The sequence below is a fragment of the Trichomonas vaginalis genome, chromosome IV, assembly GCF_026262505.1.
Source record: "Trichomonas vaginalis G3 chromosome IV, whole genome shotgun sequence".
NCBI classification, from domain to species: domain Eukaryota; phylum Parabasalia; order Trichomonadida; family Trichomonadidae; genus Trichomonas; species Trichomonas vaginalis.
Genome location: NC_067206.1, coordinates 23,851,954 through 23,873,414, shown reverse-complemented (window position 1 = coordinate 23,873,414; position 21,461 = coordinate 23,851,954). Strand labels below are relative to the sequence as shown.

Sequence of the window (21,461 nt, the reverse complement as noted above, 5' to 3'; positions counted from 1 at the left end):
TCGTTGAAATTGAAAAAGAAGGTGGAATTAAGTTCGATCCACTGAATTTCATTTTCAGCTTAGCGAATGCGGGTGTTAGTTTCGCTGAATGGACAACTATACAGAGTGAAATAAATGCAATATGGACGTTTTTGGGGTCAAAAGCGGGAATGGGTGAGCTTGTAAATGCTGCAAGAACATTTAGGTGAAACAGGAAATTTTGTAGATGGTTTTTAAAAGACTTGTTTCAAATGTTTTAACAAACACAAAGAAATTATTTAGATATACCATACATAACGGACGGATTTTCGAACAGGTAGCAAAAACCCTCCGGTTATGGCTGCGTTGATGATGGTTAGAGATATAAAACCACGTAACGACGGGAACGAAGAACATGAACAACAGAGCCCAACGGGCTCAGAGCCACATAGTGGCGAGGATACTGGTCGGGTTATTCAAGACATTAAAAACGTGTATCCTGAAGTTATTGATTTATTTAGAGGAGTTAATGATTCAATTTCAAAACATTCTATAACCCTCGATGAAGAGAATAAATTAACAGATTATATATTCGTCATTATTGCAGAATTAATGAAGAGAATAAATGAAAAAGGAATTGGTGATATCATTAATGTCAGCGATGTAATGATGAAAGAAATTTTGACTCATTATTTACAAAACCGAAAACAGAATATAGTCTTTATGACGTAATTACCGAATTAATGAAAAAGATTAATGATAATAAGAGTTCTGGCGGAAGAGTTGAATTAGAAGTGAATGATGTTAATGAGAAATTAGCCGAAAAAGCAGATAAAAACCACGTTCATTATATAACTTCAGACGAACAGATTTAACGGACTACCATGGATATTTAACACGAAGTGATGAAGCGAAGACAAAAAATGTTAATGAAAGAAGATATAAATACATTCGTGCTAAAGGTTATGACATAAGCTGTACTGTACAGTATGACACAGGTAAAGCACCAGAAGCATTTAGTTATAACGATGAAATTTATGCCTCTACTTTCTCTGTTAATGGTGTATTAGTTGAACCAAGATTTATGTTAAGAGTTAAGGCAAAATAACGTTTGAAGATGCTATTAAAAGTAAAGCTGACAAAGTTGAACTTGACGCAACGAACAAAGTTTTGAAATCTCATAAACACAACATCTCCGATATAAATGAACTTCAAACTTCTTTAGACAGTAAAGCAGACAAGAACCATACACATAAATCCTTCACTACTGTTAGAGCAGACGACATAATATTGAACTTTGACCTTGGTTCAAGTGCACCATTAGAAAATCCAAGTACAAGCGTAAAAGATACTCTTAACAGTTTAGATAACAGTTGCAGGAACATTGAAAGTCATGCCAGAAACTTTGAAGCACATGAACTACCAGCAATGTTAGATAAGAAAGCAGGACAAGAACCATACACATAAATCCTTCACAACTGTTGCTATAGAAAGTATTGAAGGAACGGTTGAAGAAACTGGTGGGGAGGGCGGAGCCCCGCCGCACGCGGCTGCATTATATTGTAAATCTCCTAACTTTCCACAAGGTTTAACATCGGATGACGACATAACGACGATGAGAAACATTAGATGTAAAGATGTTTATGTCATGAAGGATGAACATAATATTAAATTCACTGCTCAAGATTTATATGACAAGAAAGCAGACAAGAACCATACACATAAATCCTTCACTACTGTTAGAGCAGACGACATAATATTGAACTTTGACCTTGGTTCAAGTGCACCTTTAGAGAATCCGAGTACAAGCGTAAAAGATACTCTTAACAATTTAGATAAGAGTTGCAGGAATACCGAAGATCATGCCAGAAACTTTGAAGCATATGAACTACCAGCAATGTTAGACAAGAAAGCAGATAAAACTTATGTGGATGCAGAACTAACAAAGAAATTTTCGAAACCAGATACAATGACATTTACAACAGAAATTATAAATGGTGAACCAGCAACTCCATTTGAATTTGTTAGAGGTCTTCAACCAGATACTTTTGAATTTTTCTTGGATAATTCTATTGAACTAACATTACATTATAAAAGTGGAACAAATGCAACATTTCATCCGGAGATACATTCCAAATGGTATTTAATGACATAAGTTCTTTAGAATATGTTTATAGAGTTATGAGCATATATGATTTAATATATCCTATAGGAGCTGTTTATACGTCTATGAATCCAATAAATCCAAACACTTTATTTGGTGGTAGATGGTATGAAATAGTTGACAGTTTTCCATTCTACACTAATACGCAGTCAATGAAGATGGGAGGTTCAAAGAAAATAGGTATTGAAAACCTTCCTTCACATATGCATAGGTTCAGTGGAAGAACATCTGTGGAAGGAAACCATTCACATTCAAACAAAAACAAAAGAGGTTATATAAATCTTGCAGCGGGTTCGAATAGACAGGGAATGAATAGATATGATATCACAACTGACCCAAAGATGTTAGCACAGGTATTTTCTGTGGAACTGCAGGAAATCATACACATGTTGTAGCTGGTATTACAGACCCAGCAGGTATGGAAAAGATTATATGCCTCCTTATATAACAATGCACGCTTGGATACGAGTTGGTTAAAATCTTTAACTTTACATAAATGAGCTTGAAAGAAGTATTCGAACAACATCCATGGAGGTCATTTAAGAAGTTCAATGAAGCTGCAAAGAGTTCGGGATTTACTAACAGAGCTGAAGTGAAAAGGTTCTTTGACAAAAATGTTGTACATCAAACAAAAATAAATCCTTACGACTACTTTTTACCAATTTACTCCAACACTCCTGACGCATACCAATTTGACACTCTCATTCAAAGCAGAAAAGGAGGACATAAACCATTCCTCATCTTCATAAATGTTAACACTCGTAAAGCATATGCGTATATAATGAGAAATAAAGGAACTCATGAAGTGTTAAGAGTTTTACAAAAGTTTGTAGCAGAACATAGCCCAAGTATTTTAACATCAGACCAAGACGGTGCATACCTCAGCAACGAAATCACAGAATTTCTCATTAAGCATAACATAACTCACTACACTACTGAAGACCATAACCATAACATACTCGGTATCATTAACCGCTTCATAAGGACTCTCAGAGATTTAAATCAAGAGCGAGACTTTACCGAAGAAACAATGAAACATTTTCTCGAAGTATATAATTCCTCAACACATTCTACAACAGGACATACACCAAATTCAATGACACAACAACAAGAAGAAAAGTATATACAAAGAAAGAAACGAGCCAACACAAAATATCAGAAATTCAACACAATTTACTCTCATTCCTGGTACAAAAGTTCGTGTAGTTCTTGACGACAAACCATTGACAAAGAAACGTTTAAGGTTAAGTCGAAATTATTATATCGTAGACTCTACGCAAGGTAATGGATATCTTATAAAAGCTGCTGACGACTCCATAGCATTTTACCCTCGACATAAATTAGTCGAAAGTAGTAATGGCAAACTTGCTGAAACCATTGACGAAGCAAAGCGAGGAGTGGTTATTGAAATACTTGACTATAACACAAACGATGACACTTATAAAGTAAGATATGAAGGAGGCGTTGAAGATGTTATACCATCTAAGAACTTGAGAGAATCTAAACCAACTCATCTGGGACCATTAGAGCGGGAGTACTGGAAAGATAAAAACATGCCAGAAAGAATAAGAAAATTCTTCTAAACTTTTTCGTTGGATGTAAATCAGACAAAAATATAATTTAGGTGAAGAGGTGAGATGTCACCTGTTTTTTCACCTCTTTTTTCACCTCTTGAATTTTCATGAATTTTCACAAAAGACCAAAAATAAAGTTAGTTTTTATTTTATTTATTTTTTTATTTTGTATGTAAGAACAGAAATGTCAGTCGAAGCAAAAACATTCACGAACAAATCTAATGGTGAAACATTCACAAAAGGCACTTATAACGGTATTGAAGTCTTACGTAGAGACAAGGATGGTTACATTAATGCAACAAAGATGGCAAGAGAAGCAGGAAAGTTAAACCATTTAAACAGATTTCTCAATAGTACTAAAATGCAGGAAATTCTTGAGTTTTGGTTGAAAGAATACGGTGGAGCCAAAAGTGGCTCGACCTCAAAACAAGCATTTTATGAGCTTACTAAGGGCGTTATGAATGAATTCAAAGGTATTTACATACATGCTGACCTCGTTCATTTTGTTGCTGAATGGTGCTCTGTAAAGTATGCATTTTATGTCAAAGATATTATGGACTCCATAGACAAGAAAGTTCATGAGAAGTTAGATGAAGAAGAACTCGAAGATACAGTGGAGAATGCTAAACCTTTGTTCGAAGAAGAAGTTGGAAAAATGTGTGAAAAACAATTAGAACATGAACGTGAGATATATTATGGTTATAGAGATTCTCCATACGAACTAGACCAATGGGAACAAGAAGATTTAAAGAGAGAATTTAGAGAATATGAACTCGCTAAGATAGCATTTGAAGCTGCAGAAAAGAAGTTAAAAGTTTGGGGTCGTTTTGTACAAAAATATTGTGAGTAAATGAACCATTTATTTTTATTGAATTCACCAAAAAATAATGTTTAGGTGAGATGTCACCTCTTCACCTATAATATATTTTTGGTCATTTACACTCATTTACGAAGAAGTTATGACAAAGCATTTACGATGAAATCTTGACAAGGCATTTACGAAGAAGTTATGACAAGGCATTTACGAAGAAGTTATGACAAAGCATTTACGAAGAAGTTATGACAAGGCATTTACGAAGAAGTTATGACAAAGTCACGAGGGTGAGAAAACAGGTGAAAAAACGGGTGACATCTCACCTCTTCACCTAAATTATATTTTTATTGAATTCAGCACAAAAAATCATGAATTTCCTTAAGATAGAAAAAATAAAGTTAGTTTTTATTTTATTTATTTTTTTATCCTGTATGTAAGAACAGTAATGTCAACATTAGAGAACACAACAACTGCTATCGTTCATGAAGCCATAAATGAAGAATACGAATACATACAATATAACAAACAATTGAGACTCATTCGTTCAGTCAAAGATGATATGTATCAAATGCAAAGTATAATGAACGCTCTTCGTTCTACAAAGCAAGCATATCATTGGTTTGAAAACCAACAGGCAAAAGAACTTTTAGAAGAATTTCCTCATATGATTGCTTCCCTCGGAAAACCGAGGGAAGAGATTCCGTACGAAAATCGCAAGAATTTGGCTCCTGGTTTGAAAGGTTATTATGTTCATAGACTTTTAGTAAATGCTGTAGCAATGTGGGCTTCACCTCGTTATGCTTGTTATATTTTCATGATGTTAGATGAACTATATAAAGCAGAACGTGGAGAGATGGAAAAGAAACTTCAAGCAAAAGATGAAGTCATTGAATCCAAAGACAAAAGCATACAGAAAAGAATACCACGTTCAGTACCAAAAGGAAAGGAAAAGAGTTATAAGTATATGATTTATACTGAAGAGTTGGAGAAAGAAGAAGATAGAGATATGGTTATGTTGCATTTAGTCAGAAGAAACAACAAAAGCTTTTACGACCTTGCTAAAATATATAAATCTGACAGAAACTGGTTCTATCGTGAAAACTTACCGATTTCAATGACACCGAATGAGCAAATAAAAGAAATTGTCAAAAATACTCTTCCTCAAACACACTATGACATCAAAGGTTGCACAATACTTACCTTCAAAGAAGACTTAACATTACTGAAGGAAAAAATAACAGAATATTTCGATAACTTCAAAGAGGAAGAATGAAGTCACGACAACATTAACGAAGAAGTCACGACAACATTAACGAAGAGAGAATGAGGTGAAAAAACAGACCCAAAGGGTCAGAGCCGCAAAGCGGCTAGGTGATATCTCACCTCTTCACCAAAAATATATTTTTGGTTAAATAGCTTCAGGGTCAATTTCTTCAACCATTTCACTTCCTTCGTCAATGTCAATTGAAGCTTCTTCAACCTTTGGTAAGAACTTTTGTATAACATCTTTGTTCGTTATTGTCTTCAGAGATGAAGGATAATATTTCACAGATGTTTCACCCTTCTTATATTCTTTCTGTTCGGAAAGATTCATAGCAATACTGAAGGAAGTCAATGTTGGAGTTCTTTATGACAGTATAGTGTGTATCTTTGACATTCACGAAGAAACCCTTTTGTTTCAAAACTACTGCTAACTCTTGTGAAGTATAACGTTTGCGGTCAATGACGATAGCTAATGGTCTGACATACTGACCAAACTTAGATTCTTTCACAAACTTCTTGTTAAAGATAACATTAACGTTTGAAGCATTATTGAACTCATTCTTGATGGCAGTAGCGAGAGCATTGTATGAAAAGAACTTGCAATCTTGCATGTGTTTCATTAAAATAAAAATATTAAATTATTTTGAAAAATAACTTAAAAAAAATCTAATCTAATTTTTTCAAAAAATATTTTTTTATTTCCTACTAAGATGTATCGGAAGTTGTCTAAGTTAGAACACTCGGAAATAAAACAACTTCTTACAGAAGCTAATATAGATGTTGCAAAGCATTACGCAACAAACAAAAAAGCACTCGCTGACTTCATTAAAGACTATAATGGTGCAATAAGTTATGATAGAATTCATGAGTTCATAAAGCCGCAACGCGGCGAGGACGAAGTCCATGCAAGAGCATTTCCTTTAAATGACATTGCTATTGACTTATATCATAGACGTTCAGTACCTCATGAAGTAAGAAGAGAGATGTTTGACATAACAAATGCAAACGTTGGTGAAACAAGAAGAGCTGTACCTCATGAAGTAAGAAGAGAGATGTTTGACATAACAAAGCCGCATGACGGCGCGGGCGTAGCCCATGCAAACGTTGGTGAAACACGAAAGAGAGATGACACACTGAAACAACAGAGAGAGAGATGTTTAAAAGTGCTATAGAACAAGTTCGCAAAGCTAACGATGTCATTCGTTCCATTGACGACAAACCAAAAGAAGGTGAGAGATGGTTAAAGAAAGATGAAGAGAATAGGAAGAGAAATGTGAAGTCAGGCAATAGACTCATTGACTTTAACATCGAAGCTTTAGATGAACCAAACAGAGACTACTTACACAAACATTTCGGTAAGGTTTTCATGAGACTCTTAGAGAAAATTAAAATAAACTCGCAACAGAGATGGATGGTATGTTATAAACTTGGTGGAAAGTATGAATGTTCTACGTTAAACCTCAATAATATTGGAACATTACTACATCAGCTCTTGAAGGAGAACTTTATATCAGAGATAGAAGCAAATGCTGCAGGTATTGTTGAAATGCACTATGACTTCTTCTTGACAAACATAAAGAATCTTACGAAATAAAGATGTATGATTTAACAGAATATGAAGGCTTAACGATGTCAGATGTAAAGAAAGGCAAACCAAAAAAGAGACCATATAGAGATGAAAGCACACTGACAAATGACCAGAAAGCCATTTTGGAAGCTCTTAAGCAAACAGGAAACCCAGCACTTATAGAAAGCTTTTGGAAAGATAATGGTGAAAAGAAGTTTTATAAGAAGAGAAGCGGTCAGTTCTGGAAGTATCTTTGCACATTACCTATAAATCTTGAACGCTACCAAATCTTCAATGAACTGAACAAAAGAACTGCAACACTTATGACAGAGGACAATTGTTTCGTTTATGCTTGCATTCAGGCTGGAGTAAATGAAGAAACTATTGACCACATGAGAGAAGTCATTCGTGTTAGAGACTTTCCTCAAAGTAAAGTACAAGAAATTTCCGATTCAACAGGTATAGCATTTAATGTTACCATTGGTTATTTCAATGACTCAAGACATAATGAAATAAAGAGATATATACCAAAAGAATGCGAAACTGTTAGAACTATTGACTTACTTCTTGTTGAAGACCACTACATGCTAAATGAAAGATTACCAATGACAACATACTTCATTCGAAACTATATAGAAATCTTGAAGGAGTGTGGTGGAATGAACATTGAGAAACAGATGAAGATTTATACAAAGAGAGAAGATAAATATGTAGTTCGTTATGATAGAACAACACCGCTATGGGATGTTATGAAAACATTGTGGGAGTGCAAATATTTCGAACCTATTTCTTATGGAGAACTTTTCACATATACTACTGACTTATATAAACAGAACCTTGCACCATTTAAAGATTTGACATATGCTCCAAAGTATTGTGTACAACTGAAGAAGAAAGCAGAGTCAAAAGAAGTAAATAAAGCTAAATGTAAATTCATTCCTGAGCACGTTTTCTTTGCTGACTTTGAGTGTAGCACAGACGGCTTTCATAAAGCTTTTAACATCTGTTATGACAGTGAAGATGGTTCAGTGAGTGAAAGCATTTGGGGTCAAAACTGTGCAACAGAATTTTTGGAAAGACTTCCTGACAAGAGTTTAATATATTTCCACAACCTCAGTTATGACATAAACTTCATCTTAAGACACATGACAGAAGTGAAAGGAACTCCCATCATTAAAGGTTCACGAACAATGCAAATAACTGGTTTATATAAAGGACGGGCAATTATTATAAAAGACTCTTACAGTGTTATAAATAAGAAGCTTAAACTATTTCCTGCTATGTTTAACTTACAAACAGGACCGAAAGAAGTATTTCCATATAACTACTACAGCAGTGTTTTGTTAGCAAATGACAACAGAACTGGTGTCATTTCTGAAGCATGTAAGTTTATCCATGATGCAGATACATTCATGAAAACATAGATTCCATCAAAGGTTGCAGAATAGATGAAAACCACTTCGACTTAGAAAAATATAGCACGTTTTACTGCAAACAAGATGTAAGAATTTTAAGAGAAGGTTTTGTAAAGTTCCGCAATGACTTATTGAAAGAGTTTGATTTAAACGTTTATGACTACGTTAGTATTTGTTCTATTGCTAACAAATTGTTTGAGAACAGAGTATACTTCCCGAATGGAAATCTTTATGACCTCTCAAATAAACCAAGAGAATTTATTTCGAGATGCATTCAAGGTGGAAGATGTATGTTGTCAGATAACATGAAACAAAAGAGCAAAAAGAAACTCATTGCTGACTTCGACACTGTTTCATTATATCCTTCAGCTATAGCAAGACTTTATACTTTAGAAGGTATTCCAAAAGTATTGAAGGAAGAAATGTTAAGCACAGAGTATCTCATGAGACATTTATTCGATGATGACCAAAAGGAACCCATTGGTGAAAAGTTTATGTCTGGCTTCTTTGTTCTCATTAAGATAACAGAGATTGGTATACCCAGACACTTTCATTTAATAGTTTGCGACCCTGAACTAAATCCAGAACTTAACGTTCCAAGAAGTTCAAACACTTGCTGTCTCATGTATGTTGACCATATAACATTACAAGACCTCATAAAATATCAATGTGTCAAATGTGAAGTGTTGCAAGGATACTATTACGATGGAAACAGAGATATGAGAATAAGAGATGAAGTAAAGAAGTTGTTTGAGTTAAGGTTAAAGTATAAGAAAGAAGGAAACCCCTTAAGAAATTATAAAACTCATTCTGAACAGCATTTATGGCAAAACTATTCTATCTCCTATTGAGTCAAAAATAACCATAGTAAATGACAAAGATGCTATAAGATATGCTATAAGAAATTACAACCATATAGTGAAGTTCGAAGGTTTGGATGGTTCAGATAAAACTATTTTCAAGCTAACGAAAAGCATTTGCAGACACTTTAACTTCTGTCCACTTGGTGTTAATATTCTGTCTATGTCAAAACGTATTATGAATGAAGTATTCTGTACTGCTGAAGATATGGGTCTTCAAATCTTTTACCAGGATACCGACAGTATGCACTTATATAATGAAGACATACCAAAGCTTGCAGCAGAGTTTAAGAAGAGATATGGTCGCGAACTTATAGGAAAGAACCTTGGTCAATTTCATAGCGACTTTGCAGAAATAACACCTGGAAACAAAGTTTAGCTTATAAAAGTATTTTCTGTGGAAAGAAGACCTACATAGACTTACTCACTAACGATTTAAATGAAGTTGCATTTCACTGCAGAATGAAAGGCGTGAAGCAAGATGTTATTGCTTTAACCGCTAATGAAATGTTTCCTGAAGCTATACAATGCTATTACAATGAAGATAAGAACATTCACATACCTGTTGGAACATATGACAAAGACTCTGAGTTCAGTTTTAATGAAACTTTACAAAGCACTTTATGATGGTCAAGAGATTGCATTCGACTTATGTAAGTCATGTCAACCTTGCTTTGCTGAAAAGTTCAACTTTTCAATAACGACTAAAACAAGCTTTATTCGTAAGTTGAAGTTCTGAGGTCATGGGCTTCGCCCTTGCCGCTAGCGGCTTATTTTTGTCAGCAATGAGGTCATGAATGAGGTCATGGGCTTCGCCCTTGCCGCTAGCGGCTTATTTTTGTCAGCAATGAGGTCATTCGTGATAAAAATAAAGCTAGCGTAGATTTTACAATACTGCGATGGTAGAGTTTAAGAGTTGTGCTTCAATGTAGAGACAGTCCTTCCCATCTGGAGGCAAGAACACTGGACATTTATGGTCATGAGTGGAGAACATGTCTATCCAAAACTCACGATTGAAGCCAGTTAATTTATAGTATTTAGGGTTAGGAAGTGGTGAAGTCTTGTATGACCAATGAACTCATTTTCAACGCCTTTGGCTATATTAGAGTAAAGTATTGCTTGCTTTCTATCCCAAATGCCAGGTGTTACAATCTTTGAAAATTCATTTTTCCTCGGAAGCATTGCATCATAATTGAAAACATTCTTAAAATCATCACTTGGTTCGGAGATTTGAAATCTTATACGTAATGGATTTTCTTTCTTTTTAGCGACTTCATTGAATGGTGAGAATACAATGAATTGACAGTCATGTGTTCCATCTTCATTTTCATTAAATTCATAATGAAAGTCTATAAGTTGTGGCTGACTACCTTCCTTCAGTTGTGCAAGAAACTCACGTAAAGGCTGTAAAGTTTGTACTTCAATGTTGAACTTTTTCTCGAACATCTCATTAAATGAAATCATACATTGCAACAATGTTGTATCGTCTTTAAAGTATTTGTATATGTGAATGTTTTGGGCGCTTAAAGACTGTTCGTCATTTTCTATCTCGACTTGAAGTATAAAGTCAACCTTTCTGAAAGCACGTGTTATATACATAGATGTTATGCCAATGTACTTCTCTTCATTTATGTTCACAATCCAGTCTGTTGAACTTAAACGTTACTCTGTTCCCCTTTATTTTGACGTCAGGGTTTTCACTAACGCAACAGATAAAGGTATTTGTCTATACATTTAGTTTGGATAAAAATAAACCATTTACTCTTTCTTTGCTTCAGCTTCCTTTGCTTTTTGTTCTTCCTTTGCTTTTGCTTCTTCTCTAGCTTTTTTCGCCAGCAAACGTGGGTTCTTCTGTCTTCCAGCAGCTAATGCAGCTAGTTGTTTTTCACTAAGTTTTCTCTTTGGTCTCTCTGGCTTTTGTTCTTGTTTTGTTCCTTCAGTTCGGATAAAATTTGCTCGCGAATTTCTTTCTTCAATGCTTCAACATCTATGACCCCTTGGGTCTTGTCCATATGACTTGTCTGAGTCATTTGACTGTAGATAAAAAACTAACTTAAAACTTTAACCGATGTAAAATGAGCTTGTCAAAATCAGAGCGAGAGTCTATTATATTAAATGACGCAAGAGGAATACAACATCCTTTCTATTATGTAAGTCAGAGTAAAGATGGTAAAATATATGTAAGAAAAAGAAAGTTCCATTAGCGAATGCAGAGAGCGACAACATTAAGGTGCATGGCAAGGGTGAAGTCCACGAAGCCCATATAAAACCTTCTGTTCAAACTGAGCCACCAAAAGAACAAGAAGAAAAGAAGCCAGATTGTACTTTCAATAACGAACCAAGAGCTTATTGCAAAGTTCGTGAATTTCATTGAAAAACAAACCGAGTCAAAGAATCCTGACCCGCCAGTGAAAGAAGTTGAGACAAAAGAGAATGTACAGTTCATTGAAAATGTCAAGAAACAACTTCCACCACGAATGCCAAGAAGAAGAGTGAGAATAATGAAGTAAATAGATATTTTTATCTGAAGTAAATACATGCAGAACGAACAGTTAAACGAATTTACTCCAGCAGAGCATATTCATCAGATTCGCTCATATTTCGATATCATAGACAATGCAGTTCAAATTGGTGACACTAATAGAAAATATTCTGACGCAAAGATTCCATCACAACCTGGAACTGCTAAAGATAACACATGGGTAACATTCAATCTCTCACCTCCTGGTGAAAATATGTTGGACCTTTACAATACATTCATTACGTATAAAATGGAAGGTCAATTTATTGTAGATAAAGAAATTGGTTCAGGTTCCAATAAAACAAACCCACCAGGATTTTGGATTGGTTTCGATGACGCTTTCTATGCAGTTGCTGGATATCAAATCCTTGCAAATGGTCGTATCGTATATTCTCAAGACAACGCAAGAGAAGAAGCATATATAACTTCAAACTCACAAACTACCGAACAAATAAAGAAAGTAGATGTTTTTTCAAAGACTCGACATGAAGATGTATGGAGTCATTCGGGAACATGCAGAACAGGACAAATTGTTAGTGGTCCAATTACAGCAGGAAAATCATTTGATTTTAAGCTTCGTTTAAGAATTCCTGTTAGAAGATTCCTTCCATTAGAAGCTATTCGATTTATTCCAGCTTTTGCAGGAAACATTCAGCTTAAAGTAAAGTTCAGTAGCGACGCCTTACAATGCACATCTATATCTGTAAATGATATCATTGCTTTCAATCCAACTCTTAAAGTTGCATTTGCTTCAGATTCAAATCCACCGACAAATAAATTTGTTCCATGGAATGAACCATTCACTATGATAACGAAGGCAGTAGAAGCTAGTGGAACAGTTACTATTACAACTGTAAACCAGCAACTATTTCGAACAAAGATGGATTTTAATGAATGTTTCATTCATCCAAAGTCATTCTCTTTAGACCCTAACATTTATACAGAACTTGTAGAACATTATACAAACGAGGCTTTATGTTTTCCTGTTAAAGTTATGGATTGGATTCCTATGGACGGTTCATTCTCAAAGAATACAGATAGTTCAAGTGCAACATTTACAGCAGCTTATACGCCTATTAATGTTAAAAGTATTTGGGCACTATTTAGAAAGAAAGACAACTATTATGTTAATTTTGAGAACCTAAGTTTAAATATCTTCAGCTTTCCATGGGAGCTTATGGAAATATGCCTGCAGAACCTGAAAAATCATATGGACCTGTATTTTATGAAATGGTTGCGAACGCCTGCAATACAAACAATGATATGATAGGATTTAATGAAGATGTTATGAGGTCATTGGTGGATGATGGTAGTGTGGAACATAAATGGGATAGCTATGACAACACACATTTCTTATGTGGTTTTCCAACAGAAGTGGACTTTTGCTTCCAGCAAGGTCAAACATCTACTGCTCCAATAACATACAAATTGTCTGTTAAAGGACCTATTGAACTAGCAACTGAAAATGTACCAAAGCCACTTATTGGATTTATGAGGGATTGTTGCTTTGCAATACAAGTAAGACAGTCAGGCATACCAATAATAAGACTTGACGACTATAACTTAGCAACTGACGACAGTGAGGAATAAAGGATGAACGTTTATTTTTAAAGCTTATAAATGAGTTCTTCATCAAGCTCTCGTGAACCTTCACCATCTATGAAACAAACTTTACCAAACGATTATGGAGCACCTATTGAATATTTCTTACGAGCTGCACAATGGCAAAGAGCAGTCTCACCAAGGTTAGGTGTTCCACCAGCTCCTGTCAAAAATAGCATTTGGTCAAGTCCTTATATAAGATATGGTCTCCCACTAGGTTTGCTAGCTACAGCAGGAGCAGTTATGATGTTGAAAAGAAATAAAGCAAATGTTGTAAATAATACTGAAGTAGCTGAAGTTAAACAAACTCCAACGCCTTCGTCAAAACCAACGCCTTCACAAGCAAAACCTTCAATGACTCCTGAACCTATGGAAGTACAAACTCCTGTTCAAAAGTCAACTCCTAAACCGACTCCAACATTTAAACCAGAACCTACGCCTCAAATAAATCGTAAAACTCCTGCGTTTCCTTACTGAAAAAATAACGTTATTTTTATTTTATTTGAACATTTTTATTTGATTGAAATGACGACTAAAGTCACTGAAGCAATGAAACAAAAGTTTTTGGTAGAATACATTAAATCAGGAGCGGTTCCAGAAGGTTTTTACGTTCATACTATGAAGGATGGTAGAGTTCAGTTTAGAAAGATAAAGCAACCATTAGATAGAGAAGGAATTTTGAGAAAGATTAAACTTCATGAGGACAACATTGCTGAACTTAAGAAGAAGTTAGAAGAGTTGGAGAAAGGAAGAGAGTTATAAAGCAATGAATTCATGAGGTGAAAAAAGAGGTGAAAAAAGAGGTGAGATATCACCACTTCACCTAAATTTATTTTTGGGCTATGTTTTCATACATGTGAGGGTGGTGATATCATTAATTTTAAATAAATGTGGGAACAAAAATATAACATTTCTACTCAGCAGGAATGAGACCCTTACTGACTATGTATTCGTTTAATGCTTGATGAAAACAATGGTACATATTATCGTATGGGTATACACAACGTCTGTTTCCATCGTCGTCGTATATGTAGAGCTCAAATCCAGTCCAACCTTCTTTTGTACAATATGTAGCTTTATTTAAGTATGCATTTATGTAGATAAGGCAATTTTCTTCATCGCTCCAGAAATAATTTTTGTTCTTTGTTGAAATAGTTTTCGTTCCTCTGCGACCATAAGGAATGTATGCAATGAATTTTGCGTCATATGGGATTGTAATATATTCAGGGTTTCTTTCATCGTCAATGGGTCTGTCTTTGTTAAAATGCATGTTTCTCAGTTTTACTTGAGTTTTGAATAGTTCACGGAAACGTTCTGGGAAAGAGTCATAGTAAATGTAGTCGGACATGTCTTTGTAATGAAATAAAAAATTTAAAAAAATAAAAATAAGGTTATATTTTATTTAGTGAGGACGGTAGTGAAGTCGTTAGTGAAGTCGTTAGTGAAGTAGTTAGTGAAATCGTTTATGTGTCAGACGGTTTTGTAAATATTTAAGGTTAAGTTGTGTTATGGTTGTGTTGTAAAATATACGTTAACGGTTTCGTAAAGTGTCAAATTCACAAGTATTGCGTACGAAGAAACGCAGTGCCACAGTACACGACTTAACCATACTAACTAAATTCAACACCCGACACTCAATATTGAGTTATATTTGGATGGAAAATGCATCTCTTTGGTGGAAATGAATAGACAGCCTTTTAAAATGTATTCAGGTACAATATTTCCCTGATAAAAAATTGTGCGTTGCAATCTTCACAATTTAATTTGAAAATTAGTTTTTTGATTTTAAAATGCAGGCTTTTCAGTATGTGGACTCCTTCGCTTCGCTCGGAGTCCACATACTGAAAGGCCTGCAATATCAAAATGATGTTTGATTAAAAAGTTGCTTACTCTGAATGAAGATAATTCCCCAATTACGAAGTGTCGGGAGAGAGATTTCACCTCACCTCGTTATCCCCCTGTTTTTGGACTACACCAGACAAATCCAATCCTTTTAGCTGATAGCGGATACCAATGTATCACTCATTATGTTACCTACGCTATCACACCCTATTAGTGGCACAGAAATCAGGAATTGACCGACAACGAGAAGAACTTCAATCGACAAGTTTCGCGACACTTACATGTTTGAAGAATGTCAACCGACAAATGTCTCGGTGTCGGTCATATATGATTCTTACAGAATAAATCAGAAGTTTTTTTTAATGTAAGTGTCATAAATGCATAAAGAACCTATGATTAAGGAAGGTCATATATGCATGGCATAGGATCTAGCGATTGATATTTGAGCTTGTTTTTCAAAAATAACAACTTTTTTTTCTTTATTGCAATTTGAATTTATGCTTTGAAAAACAAGCTCATAATATTCTAATAAGATAGCAATATAGATAAGGTTTAACCATTTCTTAATTAGGCGTTTTAAGATTTGTGATCTAACATTAGGAGAGATAAATTATTTTTTTCATTAATTTTTTTTTCATTAATTTTTTTTTCAAAAAATTTTATGAGTAAAAGATCTCAACGAATCACCATGAATATAATGTATTTTAAAATTTCTAATAGCTTATCAGATTGTTGATGATGTGTATAGTTTATGCTATTCGCCTGATAGCATTAATAATCATCGTTATCAAATTTTGATGCACCTTTTAATCATATTTATGGACATTGTATGAAACTACAAATGTCATAGTGTAATAAACAGAAATTCATCAAAAGTGACAGCTCTCAATTTTTTGACATTTGTAAATTCTAAATTGAATGAGAAAAATGAATTAATACTAAGCATAATACAATATTCTAGATTTAATTATAATTAGGAAAAAGTTAGTTTTGAGAGTACTTTTCATAGACATATAGAATGAAATCTTCTGAAAAATAATATCACATAAACTCATATTATTTTCTAATATATAACTATTTTATATAAAAATCAAATTCAATGATCTTAAAAGCGAAGGATAAACCTCAAAATTTACGAATATAATGAGTGGGAATAGGCGTAAAGCAAAAATTGATATTTCATATGGTTTTATGATAGATAAGCATTATATTCCCACTCATTATATTCGTAAATTTTGAGGTTTATCCTTCGCTTTTAAGATCATTGAATTTGATTTTTATATAAAATAGTTATATATTAGAAAATAATATGAGTTTATGTGATATTATTTTTCAGAAGATTTTGTGTTCTTCTTCAAAATTTTATTTTTTTATTAAAAAGAATCTTTACAAAATATACATTTACTTTAATTAATATTTAAAAACGTGCTCTATCAAAAGTTCCAAAAATTCAATATTTTAGCTTTTCTGAGGTGTCACTTTTGATGAATTTCTGTTTACAACAATAGATTCCAATAGTAATACAATGTATTAACAAATCATTTAAAAAAGTAAAAAACTCTGAAACCCCATAGAGTGGCATTTTTGAAAAAAAAATTAAAATTTTTGGAATTTGATTAATTTTAAGAAATATCAACAATAAATAAATATCTAAGAGAATTCTCAAATGAATATAAATTTATCATATTTTCTCTTTTATTTGACGTTATTTTCTTCTGTATATATCAAGTATTCATATTACCATGATCAAATCTATTTTCAAATTGAGGGGGGCACAAACCTGCCCAGTGAGGTGAAGTGAAAAGTGACAGGTTTACATGTCAGAAATGTAAAGTATCAGATTTGAAACAAAGAATGTATTAATTTATTATTATATGATAGAGAGATTTGGTAAGTTACTATCAAATTTGTAAGTAAGGGAAAAAAAGTAAAAAAGAAAAAAAATTTTTAAAAAATAAAAAGCCACTCGCTTCGCTCGCGGTTGACAAAAAGAACAAATTCGAAAAATAATTGTATGAAATTACGAAACTAAGCCACTCGCTTCGCTCGCGGCTTAAGAAAAGAACAGATTCGAAAAAAGATTGTATGAAATTACGAAACTAAGCCACTCGCTTCGCTCGCGGCTTAAGAAAAGAACAGATTCGAAAAAAGATTGTATGAAATTACGAAACTAAGCCGCGAGCGAAGCGAGCGGCTTAAGTAAACATCATATTTCAGATTATCGATACTAAATTTTTTTTATTTTATTACATTTTTTTAAAGCTTCTTAACTTAAATCATGGAATGTCTCAAAGACAAAAGTAGCATACAGCATGTAAAGCTAAAGAAAGATAATCATAATTAATACCTTAATTTTTAATATTACGCATTTTTAGGTGCAAAATTTAAAAACATTCTAATACAATAGAGCAGTTTCCAAAAGTAGCATACAGCATGCAAAGCTAAAGAAAGATAATCATAATTAATACCTTTAAAGTTTAAAATCTTGATTTTTTTTAAAATCAAATATTTATAACTTTAATACATACAGCTTAAACCTTATACTTGTTTTCTCTTGTGAGAAAGCAATCTTACAAAGCTAACAATTCTAAAAAATAAAGAATTAAAATTTAATAATTTAATCTAAAATTAAAATCAAAATTAAATAAAATGAGTTCTTTGTAATAATACTTTCAAGGTAGGATATATTTTAGTGGGATCTATTGAGTCATCACTAACAGCATTGAGCAATCTATTGAGCATTGAAATACTCTTTTTCTTTGTCTTTTTACATCAATTTCTGCGTTAGTTGCTTTTTCCATGATCCTAATGACACGGTCATCTGCTGGATTTTGATCAATTTTGAGTTTGATAACGAAAGATGGTATCACTTTTGTATAAATTTCTATAATAACATCATCAATTCTGAGATTTTTTCGATCAGGAAAATAGTCATGTTTGAGTGTTCTAAAATGAGCTTCGGCAATATTGTTAGTTGCGTCGCCTTCACGCCTGTCACGAGCAATCCATCTTGATATGTTGTAACGCCATTGTCTGTTAAAGTATTGAGATGCTGTTGGATCTGTGTCGAGCAACTCCAGAACTTGATCATAGGCAGCATTTGCTTCTTCCTCATGTTCTGCATCTAATTTGAAGACTAAATCCTTCATCAAATTATAGAATTGTTCAAATTTTTCTTGAGAAGAAAACTTATTTGATTTGCGAAGAATTGCACGAAGAACATGTACTCCGCACCAAAGTATTTGAGCTTGTGGAATGCTTTCTTCTATTGCTTGAGCTATCTGTGGAGCACAGTCCATGCTAATGTATTCTGGCTCAATTGTTACCCATCTGAGATAGGCGCACACGCAAACTTGAATGTTTTGATAAGTGTCTGGTTGACAAAAGAAATATAAAAAAGGGAAAATGTGAAAATCTTTGATTTTGCCAGTAAATGCATACAATGGAATGTTTGATCGCAACAATTTATAGGTGCTGTCTATATGAAATGTCTTGATACTATGCGCATAAGCTTTGCCTTCAAAAGGCGCGTAATAGAAACACATATTATTGTCTGAGACTTCAAATGCAATGAGATCATCTGGAGATTCTTCTTGTACTGTCTGAACAAAGATTTGCAATGACACAACATCGTCAGGAGAATATCTAGTTTGAAGAGCATGTATTCTCTCTGCAAATTGTTTGATTGCACGTGGTTTTTGAGCGTACATCTCTGGAATGGACGGACCTGTAAGAGAAATTTCAAGATCTTTGAATGCATTTAGCTGTGCTATCGCTCTTTGATTGTCATCTGTTTGGAAGTAATGTTCTAAATATTTGCGATAAAAGACAGACGAATATTGACTTTTGTCATTTGGGGCGGAATGATCATGTTCTTCAACTATTTTGATTAGTTTGTATTTATTTTGATCCAAGATTGCAACATTAAAATGTGCAGGACATTTTGGATATTTGCAGTGGAATGAAATCTGAGATCTTTCTTTCCTGACACGTTCACCATATCCATACTGTGCTTGTATTTCTTGTTTAACTCCAAATTTACAAAGATCCATAACAGTAAAGATAGTTTCTTCTTCTAATTCCATTTGAAATTGAAATGAAAATTAAAAATTCAGAAATTTGAATAGATTTGGTCTGTAATTAAATGAGAATAGCAGTTTGTTCGTCATTGTTTGAAGCAAGAGTATTATAGGAATATTATATGATGGATTTGAGTTGCATATAAAGAGTGCAAAAGGATAAAGAGAGAAATTTTGTTAGATTAAATTATTAAATTTTAATTCTTTATTTTTTAGAATTGTTAGCTTTGTAAGATTGCTTTCTCACAAGAGAAAACAAGTATAAGGTTTAAGCTGTATGTATTAAAGTTATAAATATTTGATTTTAAAAAAAATCAAGATTTTAAACTTTAAAGGTATTAATTATGATGAGTGTGGTAGAATTTACGAAAAAGTGACACTTAACCTTAAATTTCCAAACACTATTTTTTGATTGTATTTTGTTATTTATATATTTATATATATATGTATATTTATATATATATATGTATATTTATATATGTATATTTATATATGTATATATTTATATATGTATATATTTATATATGTATATATTTATATATGTATATATTTATATATGTATATATTTATATATGTATATATTTATATATGTATATATTTATATATGTATATATTTATATATGTATATATTTATATATGTATATTTATATATGTATATATTTATATATGTATATATTTATATATGTATATATTTATATATGTATATATTTATATATGTATATATTTATATATGTATATATTTATATATGTATATATTTATATATGTATATATTTATATATGTATATATTTATTAGAAACTGCTTCATGCTATGTTGAGTATTGTTGAATTGGAAACTGCTTCATGATGCATTGAGTATTGTTGAATAATTTGAAGTAGTGGTTTTTGAAATCAGCACCCCTATGAGAGCGCTGGCGACCGAAACACCACTAGTAAGATTGTGTATTAGAAACTGCTTCATGCTGTGTTGAGTAAGCTTCGATGTCTTTGTAGGATAGCTTTCTGAGAGCGAAACAAGATAGTGTTGAAAAAAAATTTGAAAATCTGAGAGACTGTGCAAGAGCCAACGACCAAAACACTACCAGTAAGATACAGCAGTAGTAGCTGCTTCATGCTGCATTGAGTATTGTTGAATAATTTGAAGTAGTGGTTTTTGAAATCAGCACCCCTATGAGAGCGCTGGCGACCGAAACACCACTAGTAAGATTTGTATTAGAAACTGCTTCATGCTGTGTTGAGTAAGCTTCGATGTCTTTGTAGGATAGCTTTCTGAGAGCGAAACAAGATAGTGTTGAAAAAAAAATTTGAAAATCTGAGAGACTGTGCAAGAGCCAACGACCAAAACACTACCAGTAAGATACAGCAGTAGTAGCTGCTTCATGCTGCATTGAGTATTGTTGAATAATTTGAAGTAGTGGTTTTTGAAATCAGCACCCCTATGAGAGCGCTGGCGACCGAAACACCACTAGTAAGATTGTGTATTAGAAACTGCTTCATGCTGTGTTGAGTAAGCTTCGATATCTTTATCAGACCACCTTTAAATTAACCACTCACATTCTCACTGTGGTCCATCTAAAATTTGTAAACTTTATGACATAAAATTATATTATATGCAGGATCCCACCTATTACTTAATCTTTTTGGAATAAATGTTTTATAATATTTATCGATTGATTGTAATTTTTTGTATAAAAAAGTTTTTTATTTATATTAAAAATATATTCGGTTAATGATATTATCTTATAATTTGTAAATAAATCTAGTAATAAAATAACTTTAATAGTTGGTGTCACTTTTTCGAAA

At 33.1% G+C, this 21,461-nt stretch overlaps 7 protein-coding genes and 2 pseudogenes across 9 annotated transcripts, besides 7 other annotated features; 7 read left to right on the top strand and 2 right to left on the bottom strand.

Moving 5' to 3' along the window:
* Positions 1–15,354: part of a mobile genetic element that runs on past the window's edge.
* Positions 1,043–1,988, top strand: TVAGG3_0156540 (annotated as a pseudogene). Its single transcript has one exon. A coding segment is annotated over exon 1 (946 nt).
* TVAGG3_0156530 lies at positions 2,619–3,705 on the top strand (annotated as a pseudogene). The gene has a single exon. A coding segment is annotated over exon 1 (1,087 nt).
* On the top strand, positions 3,881–4,546 carry TVAGG3_0156520 (uncharacterized protein; the record flags this gene model as incomplete). Its single annotated transcript, XM_051224816.1, has 1 exon — positions 3,881–4,546. One exon carries the CDS (start codon positions 3,881–3,883, stop codon positions 4,544–4,546), a length of 666 nt encoding a protein of 221 aa, XP_051109802.1.
* Positions 5,091–5,783, top strand: TVAGG3_0156510 (KilA, N-terminal/APSES-type HTH, DNA-binding family; the record flags this gene model as incomplete). Its single annotated transcript, XM_051224815.1, has 1 exon — positions 5,091–5,783. The coding sequence occupies one exon, from the start codon at positions 5,091–5,093 to the stop codon at positions 5,781–5,783; it is 693 nt and encodes a 230-aa protein (XP_051109801.1).
* On the top strand, positions 13,424–13,726 carry TVAGG3_0156500 (uncharacterized protein; the record flags this gene model as incomplete). Its single annotated transcript, XM_051224814.1, has 1 exon — positions 13,424–13,726. The coding sequence occupies one exon, from the start codon at positions 13,424–13,426 to the stop codon at positions 13,724–13,726; it is 303 nt and encodes a 100-aa protein (XP_051109800.1).
* On the top strand, positions 13,757–14,215 carry TVAGG3_0156490 (repellent protein 1 family; the record flags this gene model as incomplete). Its single annotated transcript, XM_051224813.1, has 1 exon — positions 13,757–14,215. One exon carries the CDS (start codon positions 13,757–13,759, stop codon positions 14,213–14,215), a length of 459 nt encoding a protein of 152 aa, XP_051109799.1.
* Positions 14,264–14,500, top strand: TVAGG3_0156480 (uncharacterized protein; the record flags this gene model as incomplete). Its single annotated transcript, XM_051224812.1, has 1 exon — positions 14,264–14,500. The coding sequence occupies one exon, from the start codon at positions 14,264–14,266 to the stop codon at positions 14,498–14,500; it is 237 nt and encodes a 78-aa protein (XP_051109798.1).
* On the bottom strand, positions 14,652–15,086 carry TVAGG3_0156470 (uncharacterized protein; the record flags this gene model as incomplete). Its single annotated transcript, XM_001278123.1, has 1 exon — positions 14,652–15,086. The coding sequence occupies one exon, from the start codon at positions 15,084–15,086 to the stop codon at positions 14,652–14,654; it is 435 nt and encodes a 144-aa protein (XP_001278124.1).
* Positions 15,087–15,354: a terminal%2Cinverted (terminal inverted repeat of Maverick-2 transposon ID:TVAGG3_0156460).
* Positions 15,355–16,432: 1,078 nt separating this feature from the next.
* Positions 16,433–16,469: a mobile genetic element.
* Positions 16,433–16,469: a terminal%2Cinverted (terminal inverted repeat of Banshee-A3 transposon ID:TVAGG3_0156450).
* A 577-nt stretch (positions 16,470–17,046) lies between these two features.
* Positions 17,047–17,084: a mobile genetic element.
* Positions 17,047–17,084: a terminal%2Cinverted (terminal inverted repeat of Banshee-A3 transposon ID:TVAGG3_0156440).
* A 261-nt stretch (positions 17,085–17,345) lies between these two features.
* Positions 17,346–20,008: a mobile genetic element.
* On the bottom strand, positions 19,205–19,665 carry TVAGG3_0156430 (MULE transposase domain-containing protein; the record flags this gene model as incomplete). Its single annotated transcript, XM_001286025.1, has 1 exon — positions 19,205–19,665. A coding segment is annotated over one exon (461 nt), but the record flags the coding sequence as incomplete, so codon positions are not given.
* Positions 20,009–21,461: the final 1,453 nt, after the last annotated feature.